Below are 17,841 nucleotides of genomic sequence, written 5' to 3'. Positions count from 1 at the left end.
GTATTCAGGAGATCCTTCAGCGAGATTGGCATACTCAGGTTATTCACACTTGGCGGGAAGGCAACAGATGTGCTGACTGGCTGGCAAATTTTAGCCTATCCTTGGATTCTTGGAATTTGGTTGTTTTGGAGTCTCCACCTAATGGACTTCAAAGACTCATTTATGATGATATTTCTGGGGCTTGCATGCCTAGAAATCTGCGTGTAATTTAGTTTTCTTCCTCTTTCTTTTGGGCCTTAGGCCCTCTTTTGTACCAAAAAAAAAAAAAAAAAGAAGAGTACATTATTCTCTTAAAAAAAAGTACGTTATTATATAAAATCCAAATTTCATTTTCAATCCCATCATATCTTCAAGAGTGTTTTACGCTACTTCATTTAAATATTTTTTTTGAAGAGACTAAAATGGATTATATTATCAACACAAAAAATCCTTTCGAGCACAAGATGAGCCAAGAAGGAACAAAAGAGTTTAAATATGTTTTAATATTTGTAAAAGTTATAATCATACGGTGTATAGAATAAAAAATAATTGGAAAACATGTACAATTAGTTAATAGATATCAAAATTAGAGCAATGATGTATGTTTAGACCTTGAAAATTAAGTAGATGTTAAAATCAACTGACTTAGTGAATACAATATCTAAACTTAAAATATGATGCAAAGCTAATTATGCTAAGAATCAAATTGATTTCAAATGAATGGAGATTCACTTCAAATGTAAATCACATAAATAAATAACTATGAATTAACTACGCATTGGCACTACTTTCATATTAACTCGTGTAGTAAGCAAATGAATGCTTATATAAGAAATGAGAATATGCCGGTCAAATTAGCCTATAACAGAAACTCAAAATTCACAATATTAAGTTCATAAATTACTGTCAAAAAAAAAAAGTTCATAAATTATAAACTGCTATAATAAACTAATATTGCACTGATTCGATAGTTTTGTCTCAATACAACGTAAATTAGAAAGAAAGAAAAAGGAACAAAATTAAAAATGAAGCATGGTTATAGAATAATAACAAAAAGTAAAAGAGAAGAGAAAGAGCTAGTGCTTGGTGTATGCTACCTTGAGTTAAAATCGCAGTCATTGTGAACTTAATTAGAATATAGAATAAGACATTCATATAAAATATATTTTTATTCTTATTCTTATTTTCTACTATAGTTTCCTTTTCTAGTGACTATCAAGAATGTCTCCTGTGAATTATTTATTGATGATGAATACTCTAAGTTTTTTTATTATAGAGATGAATATATTTATTCTTGTCATCGTGAGCTTAACTCAATTGGTATGAACAATGCATAATATATGCAAGGTCTCTGAGGTTCGATCCCCGGCCACCACCAAAAAAAGAATATATTTATTCAAAGATTATTCAAAGATGAAATATTTTCATTAAATTCAAGTATGTCAAGATTTTTTATTAAAGTATGTCAAGATTTTTTTTTTTTTTTTTGAAGAAGCAAAGTATGTCAAGATTTATATGAAAAATAGTTAGGAATAGGGATATTTATAATAATCCCTATATAGGAGTAAGAATATTTCTCTCTTCATTCCTTCAAAAAAAAAAAAAAAATATTTCTCTCTTCATCGAATCACATGTTAGCTAGAGGAGATTAATTATTAGTCATTCTTTATTATCTTACACTCTTGTGGGGCAGTTGGTTTTCATTACTCTACTTGAAGTTATTTATACATAGAAAAAATACTAAGAAATATTTGAATGCCACATATTGAAATAAAAACAAAAGTTTTATTTTGAAAGCTATGTTTATTCTTTAAATTGATGATTGATACGAAACTCATCAAGGCTGAAAACAAGTCTAGAAGACACATTGTTTGTATCATATTACACTAACCCTAGAAATACAGAGGAATAACCGGAATAACTGCATATTCTCTAATAGTTGAAATGCTCAGATCTCCATTTTTTGCATGCATCCATAACCAATGTTATTCTTGAGCACCACCTGCCAATTACCAATACCAAGTAACTTAGTATATCATAATATAACATGCTCAAAAAACTTGGAATATATTAAAGGCACAATATAACACACATGCCTAACACACATGCCAAATTTATAGTATGTACTAAACAAGACTGAAGAAATTGGACAAGTAAAGGTTCACACTTAAATGCCAGATAAATTCTCACCTAACCATCTCTACCACACTAGAAGAGCATCAACTAGAAGGCATTTTTGTATCTGTCTTGTGTTGAATGAGTTGCAAATTCAAAATGCCTGATCAATTACCATCTATGTAGCGCAAACTTTAGAATGAGGCGTGTTTGGTGTCCGACACCATCATGTACAACACGGATATACATGGTTATAATATTCAATAACTCTATTTTCTCAAATTATTAATGAGTCGATGTTTTAGTGTTGTGTAAAATAAGTGACTCCTTAACTATTTTTAAATATCAAATACACATAAACTACTGTCAAATTAACCAGCAAAAAAGAGAGAGAAATGTTGCCTCAACTCAAGTACTACTCTATACCTTCTGCGAAACGAAGACTACAAGAAATGCACAATTACACAAGTTGCAGAAAGCATTAAGTAAAAGGAAATAGAGTATGAATAATGCAAAATCAAGCAACATAAAAAGAATAAGCCTATTTAAAGGATATATCTCATGCTCAACCATGCAAAATCAGGAAATTCAGTTTGCATTTGATAACTTTGAAGATTCACAATGAGTTGAAAAGATAGAGTCTAAATAACAATGTTTTCTGTAAACAAAGAGATACCTGGTCTTGGAACCTGCTCTCATGATGACATACATATCGACTAATGCTTTGCTTTGAAACCATTTTAAATTAGAGTTGTGATTTCTTCATGTACCTTCTTCCTCGTTTCTCTGCCAAACCATAAGTTTAAACACAAGAACATGCAAAACAATATATGAACGAAACGATTAGATCAGCGAAAAGATACAAGTTGAAGTAGCAATAAAAAAAAATACTCAATAATCTGAGCAAATTTAGTAATGAAGGAAAGTGGATGACAAGGGTAACATCCCAGCTTTGAAGAGCATTGTTAGACCATTCAGTTTACACTGCAATGAATCAGCTTTGCCAAAAAGACGGAATCTTCAGTTGCAACCATCACCATCCTTAATATTAACTTGAGAATTTAGACACAATGTGAAATAATGTTAATTAGATGCATAAATCTGTATCATGAACCCGAACTTTCATTAGTCAGACTTAGTAGCTAGCATCCTCCTAAATACTAGGCCAACTAATAAAAATGAAAGCATATGAAGAAAAAAAAAATTAACAAGAATAAAACCATTTTGAAAAGTCATTATGATATAATGAGTTCCTATACAGTATAGGTTGTCAAAGTGAATTCCCTAAACTTGGCATTAAGCACATTAACCACTAACCATCATCGTATATGAAATTAACTAAAATTCTTCAATCATATGATTATATTGTATCTTTCTGGCAAATACATTACAATTACATAATATTTAGGTTGAAATATTACTAAAGCTACTCCAAGTCTACTATGAAGTTTATTCTTCAATCAAACATATGACCAAAAATGATACACGCTAATTATCTTAAAGTGAAGAAAATGGCACTCTTAGAGTGTAAAAGTCATTATAAAATAAATAATTTATCATACCACACAAACACGACTAACTCAGTTAATGTAAAAGAATAGAGAGCTAACCTGCACAGCAGGATCATAATATTGATCACCGTCATCATCATGATTGACAAGGCATGGTCGAGTTATAATTTGAAATTTATCAAACTTTCAAAATAGGTGCATCAGAGTGTAGCAAAATGGCATAATTTCTGGATGCAGAGGAACTGATTAGTGTCGTCCACAATTTTAAAGTTGTGAGCAGTGAGTTAAGTCGTTCAACACAGAACCTTAAGAAATTTGTGCTAAATGTGCACTTAATAAAAAGATTTAAGAAAATTAGCAAGTCTGAATGGAAGAGGAAGTGTTCAGGGCGACAGATGTGGCCGGGCATAGGCTGCACCGTTAAGTCCTCTGGCAGAGCTGGATTTGGTAGATAGATATCAGGCGGAGAGACGAGAGAGGTCATCTTTCGAACCATTCTTAAGCCTTTCGTATTCATCACAAAGTCGGTCTTCATTGTTGGCTCCGGCCCTTCAAAATCTAACCATTCTTAAAAAATGATTTCACACAAATTTTCTTTCCTTTTTCGATCGCAGCCTCTTTGCAAAGAAATTTGGAAGATGGATGTTGGATTGTACATATGTACAAACCATTTCCGCTTTTTGTCATTGAAGCGGCGGGGAAGAGTGACTGCCAATTCAGTAAGATTAAAATAAAGATAACAAATATCACAGTTACTTTTAACATAATAATCCTCACATGGTTTCTAATGAATATTAAAATTCTCAAAAGAAGAATTGGTTTCATACCACATTTAAAAAACCGTCTTTTGCTGCTTTCCTTTTCTTCACTGTCAGTGTCATCTCTCCCTCTGTATCCTCCTCTTTGATGGAATAATGTAGCTACAGACATGAGCCTCAAAATTCATCTTAAATTCCTTTTGTATCCTTCTTCTTTGAGGGTAAAACCGATTTTATGATCAGCGAAGGGTTTGTGCAATATAGCTGAAATGTCAATGAACCAGAAATTAATGATAAAAAAAATAGAATACAAATAAACAAATTTCTCATACCTCACAAACACAGCTAACTCTAAGGTTAAATACAAAAAAATTGACAGCCAACCTTAAGAAATTTGTGCTAATGGGAACTTAAAGAAATAAAAAGATTTAAGAAAATCTAGAGGGGTTTGAGTTTCCTTAATTTTAGTTTCTATCTTCCTTTCAAAGTTCAGAACTAGCAAGTCCAAATGGAAGAGGAATTGGTCAAGGCGACAGAAATAGCTCAGCATAAGCCGCACCGTTATGTCCTCTGGCAAAGCTGGATTTGCTAGCCAGACATTAGTTGGAGGAAGGTGGTCTTTCAAACCATTCTTAAGTCTTTTGTATTCAACATGATGTCGATCTTCCTCGTTGGCCGCAGCCCTTCCAAATCCAACAAGTTCAAAACATCCAATAGGAGGAAATACGCACCTTGAGCTAAATTGAACAAAAATGACACTAAAAAGGGAAATATGAGCGTGAAGGAGTTAACTATGAAGTTGCATACCTCAATCTCCTGGTATATTATTTCCATATTTCTCTTATATTGACTGCAAGTACATCAGTGCAGAACATATTAACATAGTCACATTGTCAAAAGCTACTATGGAATAACTCTTCATCTTCTGGGAAATGATTCCAGCTAATTTGGGATCCAACATGGTCTCATATCAAAATACCACAATGATAGCAGATTGCAGCACACGCTTAGCAAGAAAATAGGGAAACCAACTATTTTCCCTTTCGGCGTCAACAAGATCCTACAACCACCACAACCATAAATATTAGACTGTGCTAAAAATATTAGGCAAAAATTTCTGTCAAAATACAGCAACTAAGTTAGTTACTTGCTATGTAAGTTGGTCAGTTAATCGTTAACCGGTTACTTGCTACGCAAGTTACTTTTCATTTTTTGTTATAACTGAATATAGCTGTTATAGTTACATTACATGTGTGATAGTGTAAAGAAGTGATGAACTGTTGAAATCATTCAGGGAAGTAATACACTCAATCAATTAGCTCATTTTTTTCTACTTTTCTCTCAAATGTTCATTTTGTGAAAACTTCTTTTGATTGATTACCTTGACACCTTATTTGAATGTTGTAAATACCAGGAGACAACATGGCACTTTCACCACTCTTGAAAAACGGGCAAGCATCCTCTACTGCAACCTGTCTAACTCAGCTTGTCGTTAGCTTCCGACAGCCTGCAGCTACCATCACATCCACATTTTCCACACATGTCTCGACAACATCAGAATTAATACAAAGTTCCTTCCTGGAAGAAAATCCCACCACGAAGAGGCTAGGGCCATCATCTAGGACAGTGTACCGGTGATTTTACACCAATTTGAGCGCCCCCATTGTCCGTTCAGTGTTATCTTTATGGATTCATCTGGCTTACAGCAAATGTAGTTGACAAGTAGAGATAGCATTGACGTAGTTTGTCATCTGCTCTTGGCTTTTTACATCGAAATGACAGCATGATCATTAGCATCCAGGGCCTGCTTTATGAACCACGTGTAGTTAAACTGCTCACTATAAGTTTCTTGATGTGGAAAATAGTTAATCATATCACAAGTATTTGGGAAAATTACCAATATGTCACAAAAGCAACTCAAATTACAACTATAATTTAGAGTGCAAAACAGAGAAGTAGACATTAGCAAAGATTACAAGCTTCAACAACAAAAAATATGCAGTACTGAGAGAGAATGTGTGAGTCTGAGAGGATTAAAGTGGCAATTTCGCCATCAGACAGAGAAAAACACCATTGTAGTTTGTAGTGTATTAACACAAACATTACTGTTACGCTCTTCAGCAATGTATCATTCTTTGGTTCATTGAAATATTAGTTAATATCCGTTGGATTCTATAATTACGTTTGAAATGATCAAAACTATTAAGTGAGTATGAATGGTAGGAAAGATTATTTCAACCATATCGAAGACAATCAATTTGAGAGTTATGTGAGCAAACTTTGAAACTAATATTATTATTGTAAAATGATACTCTGTATTTTCTGCTTGGTCTCTAATATACAAGCTTTAAGTATTTCCTAAAACTATTATCTACTGTTTCCTCTTTTACTTTTGTTCTGGTGTGCTTTAAATTTTCTTTATTCTATCAATCATTATATGTTCTATTTTGATGCAATCCTTTAATTCTCCATACTCTAATCTTCAATTATATTAATTCTCTGTGAATTGTAAGGGCTAGGCTTCCAATGCAATGGAAAATCAGATTCGCCATATCTACTTCTATTTCCTAAAATAAAAAATAATGTTGCGAGATATTTTGCTTTTGATTTAAGATTTGAGTTGTATGTGATGTATTATGTATGCAACATGTTATGCTTATGAGAGCTTTCCTTTCAATGATTTCCAGAACTTATTTTTCTGTTGATATCTATTATAGGCTTCCAACCATTTTAAATATTTTTAAGACCTATAAGGTTATATTCTTAACCTTCATTGATTTCTTTGGTAAAAAAAAATAAACAAATACCATTGATTTCTCAAATCCACAATTTTGTCAAAGTTTGTTATAACCACACACAAAAATTTAATTTTATGTGAAGAACCATACGAAAAGCACCTAACAAAATGTACCTGAGTTTGGCCTTAATTTACATTAGGTGGATGACGATGTGTAAAATTAGTTGACACTTCATTGTTCACGTCATTATTGACCAACTGTTGACTAACATTCGTTTAACAGAATGTCCTAATTGAAAAAAATATATAATAATCCATAGATTTGATTACACCTTTTTTAAGTTTAGGGTCTTATTTAATTTTTTTCAAATGGTTTAGGAATCTACAAATTATGTAAACCAACAATAAACAATGTTGTATTAAAATTTGTTTCTTGGTTTTGGTTCATTTGTAGAGCCTGTTGTATTTCTAGTTTCATTGGTAGAGCGTGTCATATATAATTCTAGTTTTGTCTTTTCTAATTGGTGTAATAATCCTTTAATATGTCTACAAGCATCTAAGGATTGTATCTTTTTGAATTGTAAGGGTTTGAGTACCCTTTATACTCCTTATAATTCAAATCTTTGGGGAGGGGAACCCAGTGCACCAGAGCTCCTGCATTACGTAGAGTTTGGGAAGGGGTCCCAACATTTTAGTGTACTGTACGCAACCTTACAATGTTTTTACACAAGTATCTGTTTCCAGGACTTAAACCCGTGGTCTTTCATCCAGGTGACAACAACTTTACCTTTGCGTCAAGCTCCCCCTTAACTCAACTATTTGCTTAACAAAAAAAAACTTTGAAGCCAAGAAGTAAATAGAAATATATTTTTTCTACAGAAGACATTGGGGAGTTTTTAATTTTTTTTTTTTTTCTTTTTAGCTTACATTCTTTGGATATAATCGTTATGTACTGTGCAAGCTTATTCAAAAGACATGCTTTATGGAAATGTTTATTTGTTTGCTAGCTTGTACAAAAGACATGCTTTATTCATTTCTTCATATGATACAAAAGACATGCCTTATTCCTTTCTTCATGATAGAAGTTGCCTTATTCTCTTCTTACTTCAGGCTTTACGGATTCCCATTTAGTGGATAGAAGGTAATTACCTTATTCCTTTTTTCATAATAGAAACTGCGCAAAACAATTCTCAATCAAAAACAAACCGTGTAGTCTGCAATTCATATAGAAAAACATCAATAATCAGAGCTTGACCAATGGCCGAAATGGCGGTGTCTTTTGTTATTGACCAACTACTTCCACTGTTAAGGGAAGAAGCCAAGCTGTTGAGAGGCATTCACAAGGAGTTCGCAGAGATTAAAGATGAACTGGAAAGCATTCAAGCATTCCTGAAGGATGCTGATAAAAGAGCAGCAGGAGCTGAAGGAGACAACACCAGGGAAGGAGTCAAAATATGGGTGAAGCAACTTAGGGAAGCAGCTTTTCGCATAGAAGATATCATTGATGATTATTTGATCCAAGTAGGACAACGTCCTCGAGATCCTGGATGTATAGCTTTACTTCATAAGCTCAAAACTATGATCCCTCGTCGTCGAATAGCATCTGAGATTCAATATGTTAAGTCATCTGTTTGTGAGATCACAGAAAGAAGTGAAAGATATGGCTTCCAACGTTCTTTTGAACAAGGAACAAGCAATTCTAGAGGAAGTAGGAATGCCAAATGGCACGACCCTCGAGTGGCTGCTCTTTATGTCGAGGAGGCTGAGGTTGTGGGATTTGAAGTGCCAAGAAAAAGATTGATTGATTGGATGGTACAGGGAAGGGAAGAGCGTACTGTGGTGTCTGTGGTAGGAATGGGAGGGCAAGGAAAAACAACTCTAGCCAGGAAAGTTTTTGACTGCAAGGATATCATTGGACACTTTGATTGTCGTGTATGGATTACTGTGTCTCAATCATATGAGGTTGAAGGATTGTTGAGGGACATGTTGCTAAAACTTCACAAACAAAAAGGAGACAATCCTCTTCAGAGTATTTATCAAATGGATCGAGGATCATTGACTGATGAAGTGAGAAAACACTTGCAGAAAAAGAGGTACGTTGTCGTGTTTGATGATGTTTGGAATGTACATTTTTGGGATGATATTGAATTTGCTGCAATTGATAGTAAAAATGGAAGTAAGATATTTATAACAACAAGGAACATGGATGTTGTGGTGTCTTGTAAAAAATCTTCTTTCATTGAAATGCTTGAGTTGCAACCTTTAACTGATGAACAATCTTTGGAGTTGTTCAATAAGAAGGCATTCAAATTTGACTATGATGGGTGTTGTCCAAAAGAGCTCATTGGTACAACTAATGAAATTGTTAAAAAATGCGAGGGTTTACCACTAGCAATTGTTGCCATCGGTGGACTTTTATCTACAAGAGAGAAAAATGTGTTTGAGTGGCAGAGATTTAGAGATAATCTAAATTTAGAGCTAAAGACAGATACACATCTGATTGGGATAAAAGAAATTTTAGGTTTAAGTTATGATGATTTGCCTTACTATCTCAAGTCATGCTTGTTGTATTTTGGAGTATATCCAGAAGATTATGAAGTTAAATCAGAGAGAGTGATTCAACAATGGATAGCTGAAGGGTTTGTGAAGGAGGAAAAGGGAAAGACTATGGAAGAAGTAGCAGAGGGATATCTAACAGAGCTGATTCATAGAAGCCTGGTTCAAGTATCCTCGCTTAGAATTGATGGCAAAGCTGAAGGTTGTCGTGTTCATGATCTAATACGTGATATGATCCTTGAAAAGAATGAGGATTTGAATTTTTGCAAGCATATCAGTGATGATGGACAAAGATCCTTAAGTGGAATAGTTCGGCGCCTGTCAATAACAAGCATTGACGATGTTTTCAGGGCGTGTACTGATAAATCTCATGTTCGGTCCCTATTTTATTTTGAAAATGAAGAAATATCCAGGTCCTTTTCTCTAGAAATCCCGACAAAGTACAGGTTACTGCAGGTTCTTGATTTTCAAGATTTTGGTATGAAAAGTATTCCTGAGAATTTGGGAAATTTCATCCACTTGAAGTATTTAAGCATCATGATTAAAGTCAAAATATACACTGGCGAGTTCCAGAGGGGAAAGATCAACAAAGTCCCAAGATCCATTGGCATGCTCCAGAACCTAGAGACCTTGGTTCTAGGGGGTGAATATTTTTATGATTTCGCAATAGGTGAATATTATTTTGAGTTGCCAAAGGAGATTAGCAAGCTTAGAAAGCTAAGACATCTTACTGGCAAGGCACTGTCTTTGATTCAATTAAAGGATGGTATTGGAGAGATGAAGTCCCTACAAACTCTGCGTTGTGTTTCTTTAGATATGGATGGAGCAGTAGAGGTAATTAAAGCGTTGGGAAAGCTGAAGCTGATAAGGGATTTGGGTTTGCTTGATGTTGATAAGGAAAATGGAAATATTTTATCTTCCTCAATCAATGAAATGCAGCACTTGGAGAAATTACGTGTTCGATGTTCTAAAGATGATCATTTTGTTGATTTGAATTTGATTTCACCGCCAACTATGCTTCAAAAACTTATACTACAAGGGGGGTTAAAGGAGTTTCCAGAATGGATGTTAGATCTTCAAAATCTTACTGAGTTGGAGTTGGTGTGGCCTTATTCAGATAAAGATCCATTGCAATCACTAAAAAGTTTGCAACACTTGTTGAGATTGTACTTGGACCTTAGTAAGTATGAAGGTTTACAATTGCATTTTCAAGAAGGAGGGTTTCAGAAATTAAAGGAACTGAGAGTTGATGGTAGCAATGAATTGAGAGAAATTATTATCGACAAAGGATCAATGCCTTCTTTGAAAAGTCTTAATTTAATGAACCTTCCTAATCTGAAGAATATACCCACTGGCATCCAACACTTGGAGAAGCTTGAAGAGCTCGGTATTTGGGGTGTGGAAGATGAACTATTGGAGCGCAATTCTACTGAGGATTGGAATTGGATCATGAAGCATGTGCCCCATGTACAAATTAAAAAGTTTAGAAATATTTACTCCAGGTGTGCTTTTTCTTCCTATATAACTTATTTTTTCGTACTAATATTTACTATTTTCCATATGTATGAGAATTTTTAATGTTCATTCATCAAAATACAAAAGCTTTATTATTTTAACTCAGCATCGCCACATGGGGCTAGTTTTCTATAACCCTTTTGTTGTGATTTGGTAGGTGATGGACTTCAAGTTCAAGTGCGATGGCAATTCAGATTCTCCACATGGACTTTGAGATTTGTGTTTCTCAATAAATAAATAAAATGTGTGATCGTTCTTTAACATTGATGTATTAAATATCTAAATTGTTTGTAATTGTAATTGTTGCTTTCAAGAATTGTGAGACCTTATTGTTCAGGTCATTTACTTTCTGTTTTGGTGTAATAAAAGTGATGTGTTATGTAATAAGAAACGAGGGTGAAAAAAAGATGTTGTGATTGTTTTCTGTCGGTTTGGATAAAATTGGTCATCCTCTGCCTCTTCATATGTTGTTTCTAGTAAAGCTTAGGAATATATATATATATATATATATATATATATATATATATATATATATATATATATATATATATTGCCAAACATATTGCCCTACAAGTTTTCAATTATACGATTTTGACCCCTCTAGTTTTTTTTTTGAGCTATTTTCACCTTTCAAGTTTCCGCGCTTTCTGATTTTAAAGTCCTACATTCATATGTGATTAGATTTATTTAGGGTGTGTTTAGATGGAGGGTTTAAGAGGGGAAGGGAGGGGAGGTTTTACTTTTTATTTTTAAATTACGGACACAATGAAATGTTTTTTAAAAAGTTAACATATTAACATGATAAACGATCATGTAATACTTCAATCACATTTAGTTTATTTTAGAAAAACATGATATATAGTCCATAATTTAAAAAAGAAAATTGAATCCTCCCCTCCTTTCCCCACCTAAACCCTCAATCCAAACACACCCTTAAAGTCTATGATAGTGACATATCTCCTGGTCTTCTTTTCTTCCTTTGATTTTTTTCATTTACAATAAATTATTTTCCTGTATTATTTATTCTTCTTCCTTCAATTTGAAAAGTATAATATATATCTAAAGCTTCTTCAATTAGTTGTAATGAAAATTGCAAAGTGGAGCATGATGAGAAACTCTCGTTGACCACTACACTCAACATATTATTTTTAATTAACGATCCACCAACTTTGTGCTATTTGGCTCATCATCGTTCTTAATTTTAAGTAAAATTGTTACCATTTTTTTAATTCCAAGTGACCCATTTAATACTCCATCTGTTTCCAAATAAGTGTCATTTTAGCCAAAAAAATTGTTTCAAAATGAACGTCACTTTCAGTTTCCAATGCAATAATAACTTTTTCTTTTCAATTGTACCCTTCAATTAATGTTATGTTACACTACTTCCAAAAGATTATTTTTTTCTTTAATGAAAAACAAACCAATAGTTGATTAGGATAATTTGATAAAATTGCTATGACATTTGACTACTTTATTTCATTCCTTAATCTGCGTGCAATTGGCTAAAGCGGCACTCATTTTGAAACGGAGGGAGTACATGGTTGCAAGCATGAGTGATTTTAAATGAGAGAGTTGTATTTATAGGCTAATTTTCAAGTGGGTTTGGGCTAGAAAACTGGATTTTTTCCTCAAACCCTAGGAGAAAAAATAGCAAAAAGCTCTTTCTTACTGAGGCACACACGCCTCATGCGTGGTATGGCGCACCTCGCGCATAGGCACAAAAACACTTCTTTTTTAGCACTGTTTCGCACACCCGGGAAGTGCAGCAACACACCTGAGACATGCAGTGTTGCCTTTTTCTTGGTCTTTTTTTTTTTGTGTGTTTTCTTCCTTTAAACTTGTCTTGGAACTTGAAACCGAAATTCTCCACTTTCTAATATCTTCAGAGACCTCTTGAGTCTTCATCCATTGTCATCCGAAAATCCTCAAAAGGTGCTCTATTTTGTCGATCTGTATGATTTTACAATGAATTACATCGAAAACACCTAAGAGTTGCTTGGTTTCAGGAAAACTAGAATTACATGACTTGAAATGAGAACATTACAAAATATCTTGTAAACCATATACAATTGATCTAAAACTTGTCTAATTTGGATTAAAACAATACTAAAATAACTGACAAAATATGTAGAAAATAATGTAAGATTGCATGTCATCACAACCCTAAACTTAACCAAACCTAATCTCACATTGGCAAAACAATTAAAACCCCGCAACCACTCCAATCTTTTCTCTTTTAAATAATTTTCTAAATAAGTTACTAAGTTAAACAAAAATCATTATGGAGACGATTAATTTACTACTTTATTACTTGCTAAGATTTTGTACACTTGCCTAAACGAACCACCAACTGAAAACCAATTCAATCAGCCGCAGAACATAACTCCCGACAGATACAGTGAAACAGAACCAGAGTGGTCCGCAACAACGTAATAGCACGCACTACAAGAAATGTTGCATTTTGCCAGGGGCAGAAGCCCTGGCAAAATGCAGAAAGCCTTGGCAAATGGACGTTTGCCAGGAGTTTTGCCAGGAGCAGAATACCCAGCAAATCTGCTCATCGCAAATGACCCTGCCAGGGCTTTAGCTCCTGGCAAATGCGCTCCTGGCACAGCCCCTGGCTCAACCCCTGGCAAATTGTGTCTGCCTAATTGCAGGCTTTTCTGACGTATTCTGGTCAGTGCAGGCTTTTGCAGATAATCACATCAGTCATTTTCAAACCATACCAGGGAAATTGCCAGGGGTTAACCCCTGGCAAATTGTGTACGAATTTTTTAAAAAAAAACATTTTTTAAATGTTTAAAAAAACAAAAATATTAAAATTTAATAATTAAAATAATTTTAAAAAACATTTTAAAATTAACTTCAACAAAATACACAACATGGCATCCCAATCCAAAATTGATGGAAAAGTTCACAAATCACAGTATAGGTGTGCCAATTAACACATAAAAGGAGCATACAAAGTTCAAAATCGATAAACAAATTGACAAGGCTCAAATTTACAACAGAGTGAAGAATGGTGGAACTCCCTCTAATTATAGTTAATCTTAACACAATCTAGCAAATAAATAAAATTGTGCATTTAAATATACATGAGCATAACGAAAAATAAAAATAGAGAATAGAATAATGCAATCAGCTGCAACTTAGAAATTTATTCAGTTACATCCTCCAAACATAGCAAGCTTGTAAATAAAGAAAAAACATATTCCTAACTAATAGCATTCCATACCTGCCACAAATTGTTGTTCAACACCTGTGCCCGCAGCAGCTTCTTGTTCTGCTGCTAATTTCCATCAGTTAATTTCTTCTTCAGCAGCCGCAATGTCCATCATTAGCCCCTCGATCTGCATTACAAAGAGGCCAATTGATTTCACGAGATAAAAAAGTATTGACACCAAATGCCTCACGCAAATTACCCACAGCCCATAACCACACAACAAAACATACATTCTACAAAATAAGAAAAAGTCGACAGAACCTTCACAAATCACAATTAAGGGATCATATTAAACTTGTAGCAAATGTGGTTAAGCTTACATTTTCATTTGCCACTCTTTCCTTCTCTTCAAGTTCCTCCACCCGGTGCATTCTATGATCGAGTTCTTTAGCCTGGGCTTCTACGTGCTGCTTAAGTAAACTCAACTCTGCCTTTAATGGAGTTAAGCAAATATGCAAAGAAAAAGAATCACGACGTCAGCACAGCTAGATACACCAAATGTCATAAACAATCCAATAATCAATACAAGTAATCAAAAATTCCAACACTTTCTAGTGACTTTTAGAAATTCTAATATGATCGAGTACTTGCATAATAAGAAAATATGATCCCATAAGTTTATTATAAAGAATTTGGAGCCCTAGAGTTTTATATACTATTACACTACTCTAGTCAAATCTCATCCTCTACTAAAATTCCACACGAGTAAAAGTAAATCCATGCTCATAAGAATATAATACGCTCAGATCCAGAGAGTAGAACCAGCAAGAGCAACGACCGTAGCAACAACACCGGCAATGAACGACGGAGAAACAGCGGTGGCTGGAGAGGTAGGACTTGGAGCTGGAGCCTCAGCAGCGGATTAGTCACCATTACTAATTTCCAACAAGTTATCCCAACAAAAGCATCAATTCAAGGATTAAAGTTCAATCCACATTAAAGTCTACAAGTTATCAAATTCTAAAGAAAATTGTTTATGTCTAAGTTACTCTAAATTATGATTTTCAATTATACAATAGTACCAAACAAAACCCAAACAACAACCAATTCTAATATATCCCCTTGGACCTTATTAGGAAGCTTAAAAATCATCAATTTAACAAAAATAACATGTTCAATTAGTGTATCTAAGCAAAAATCCGAAAATAAATATAAAACTTCTAAAATATAGTGTAGAGAAGAGAAAGAAGAGAGAACTCACCAAGAAGAAGAATAGAAAGGGATGAAATGACCTCAAATGATTTTTCCGACGCGGTGGCAGTGATTTCCGGCACGGTGGTTGCGGGTGAAAGTTCTCCGATCATGAAATAAACCAAGGGGTTTTGTTGCTAACATCATGAGGAAGAAGATGGAGGGTTTGGTTTCTCAAAAAGAGGATCATAGTGACTAGAAATTAAGAGAGAAGGTGATGATTGGAGTTTTTCAAATCTAACCAATCGATAAAATAAATGGGTAGTTTTTGAAGAGGGGGAGGAGAGGGTTTCAATGGTGGCTGTGGTGTGGTGGAAGGAGGTATGATGGTGAAGTTGTGGTGGCTGAAAGAATTGGGAGGTGGGGTTCAAGCAAGAAGAAGAAGTCGCAAGGCAGCAGGGAGAAGAGTATAAGGAAAGAGTTTTCAATTTTTGTTTTGACAACAAGGGCAATAATAATAATAATGAGAAATGATATTTGAACATCCATTTTTCAACAACTTTTGTGACAACTCTCTCTCTCATACTCTCATTGTACTTTTATTCTCTCTTTCTTTTTCTCTCTCTATTGTTATTGTCCAATAAAAAGATAGGAAAAAAGTTGTCACCAAAAGTTGTTGGAAATTGGTTGTCAAAATATCATTCCTCAATAATAATAATAATAAACAAGGGCAACCCCATGTGTTTTTCTCTGCAACGCCTGCATTTTCCTGTTCCCTCTTTGAATTTGATTTTGGGCCTAACATTTTGCCAGGGGTTATTGCAATTTGTGAGGGGCTTACCCCTGGTTCACAAAAAGGTGGTCCCGTATTTTTTTATGACATTTTGCCGGGGGCATCCCTGGCATTGCTCCTGGCAAATTTGCCAGGAGTTCTTGCCCCTGGCATTATTCCCTGGCAATATGCAATATTTCTTGTAGTGACGCCATCGGCCACTTGAACATCTCTACATGGCAAGACCTGAGCGTTAATGACCTACAGACCTTCACGATACTCATAATAGTGAATATTGAATATATTTTTTATGATAAACCACAAAACAAATTTTTATAACTCTTATAAACAATGAAGTATATTTTTTCTTATGAAAAAACCGTTTCAAAAATATAAAAGTCGACAAGTAGCTTTTAAATTTGTAAAAAGTATTATTAATTTTTTTAAAAAACTAGTATTATTAATTTATTGATTTAAAAAAGTACCAAATCACTTAAATTTATCAATGCACCGTATAAGCTATCATGATAAACAATACTTGTTTGGTCACCACCAAAAACTTAATGGCTTAATAGCAGTTTTGGCCCCCTAAGTATCAGGAAGTTGCGATTTTGGCCTCCTAACAAAATAAAATACAATCCAGCCCCCTAAGTACCGCCCCTTTTTGCAGTTTTGGCCCTCATGCCAATTTTGACCAAGTCAATGCTGCGTGGACGCCACGTGTGTGTTTTTTTTAATTATTAAAAAATAAAAATAAAATATTTTTTTAATTAAAAATATATATATATAAAATAAAAAAATTACACACGGGACGTCGGTATGATATTGGTAATGGGTTGAGAAAAGGAATGGAACTCTATGAGATATAATTTACCGTTGTTCCTCAGTAACTCAGTGGTAGAGCGGTCAGCTGTTAACCGATTGGTCGTAGGTTCAAATCCTACTTGGGGAGATTTTTTTCATTCCGGATTACATAATTCGGAAGGAAAAGCAAAGCGTGTCCCCGTTGTCAAAATTGCCCTGCGGGGCCAAAACTGCAAAATGGGCAGTACTTAAGGGGCTGGATTGTATTTTATTTTGTTATGGGGCCAAAATCGCAACTTCCTGATGCTTAGGGGGCCAAAACTGCTATTAAGCCAAACTTAATTGGTTTAGGTACACTCACAAATTGGAAAAAAAAAAAAGGTTGAAATAGAAAAAATCAATTTGTCGTTTGTATCATTCAAAACATTGATTAATGTGTTTTTTTGTGCATATACCTAAATGAGTTGGATTTGTAGTTGTGATTGTATAAGAATTATCCATGATTAAATGATTGTATACAGCTTTCTTACCTCTTCGGTGTGAGATAAATTTGCAATTTTTTGAATGGTTTCCTAGAAAAATCGATTTCCTTGAATACCACCATTAATCTTATAAGAATAATAATCAAACAAATATTCTAGCAAAAAAATTAAAAAATAAAAATATTTCTATAAAGCTATTAGGTAAATCCGATTGTCATGGACACATGTATTTCTAGAGAGGAACATACTCACTGCTTT

The 17,841-nt window shown here is 34.0% G+C and overlaps 1 protein-coding gene, 2 long non-coding RNA genes and 1 other non-coding gene across 5 annotated transcripts; 2 read left to right on the top strand and 2 right to left on the bottom strand.

Moving 5' to 3' along the window:
* Positions 1 to 1,744: 1,744 nt before the first annotated feature.
* On the bottom strand, positions 1,745 to 4,627 carry LOC146938390 (uncharacterized). The gene is made up of 2 exons (XR_015033371.1): positions 3,705 to 4,627; positions 1,745 to 1,981 (listed from the first exon to the last, which is right to left on the bottom strand). It is a non-coding gene; the product is annotated as an uncharacterized LOC146938390 (long non-coding RNA).
* A 3,363-nt stretch (positions 4,628 to 7,990) lies between these two features.
* LOC146938389 (disease resistance protein RPM1-like) lies at positions 7,991 to 11,633 on the top strand. The gene is made up of 2 exons (XM_085752353.1): positions 7,991 to 11,158; positions 11,329 to 11,633. The coding sequence occupies exons 1-2, from the start codon at positions 8,358 to 8,360 to the stop codon at positions 11,330 to 11,332; spliced, it is 2,805 nt and encodes a 934-aa protein (XP_085608479.1). The 5' UTR covers positions 7,991 to 8,357; the 3' UTR covers positions 11,333 to 11,633.
* Positions 11,634 to 14,138: 2,505 nt separating this feature from the next.
* LOC146938388 (uncharacterized) lies at positions 14,139 to 16,012 on the bottom strand. 2 transcript variants are annotated; one of them, XR_015033370.1, is made up of 3 exons: positions 15,596 to 16,012; positions 14,715 to 14,825; positions 14,139 to 14,521 (listed from the first exon to the last, which is right to left on the bottom strand). It is a non-coding gene; the product is annotated as an uncharacterized LOC146938388 (long non-coding RNA). The 2 variants fall into 2 exon arrangements; XR_015033369.1 differs by having other exon boundaries at positions 14,715 to 14,821.
* A 1,165-nt stretch (positions 16,013 to 17,177) lies between these two features.
* Positions 17,178 to 17,249, top strand: TRNAN-GUU (transfer RNA asparagine (anticodon GUU)). The gene has a single exon. It is a non-coding gene; the product is annotated as a tRNA-Asn (tRNA).
* Positions 17,250 to 17,841: the final 592 nt, after the last annotated feature.

This window comes from Medicago sativa, chromosome 3 (genome assembly GCF_051527215.1).
Source record: "Medicago sativa cultivar Bolivia chromosome 3, Bolivia_mono, whole genome shotgun sequence".
Classification (NCBI taxonomy): domain Eukaryota; kingdom Viridiplantae; phylum Streptophyta; class Magnoliopsida; order Fabales; family Fabaceae; genus Medicago; species Medicago sativa.
This window is presented reverse-complemented; position numbering and strand designations above follow the sequence as displayed.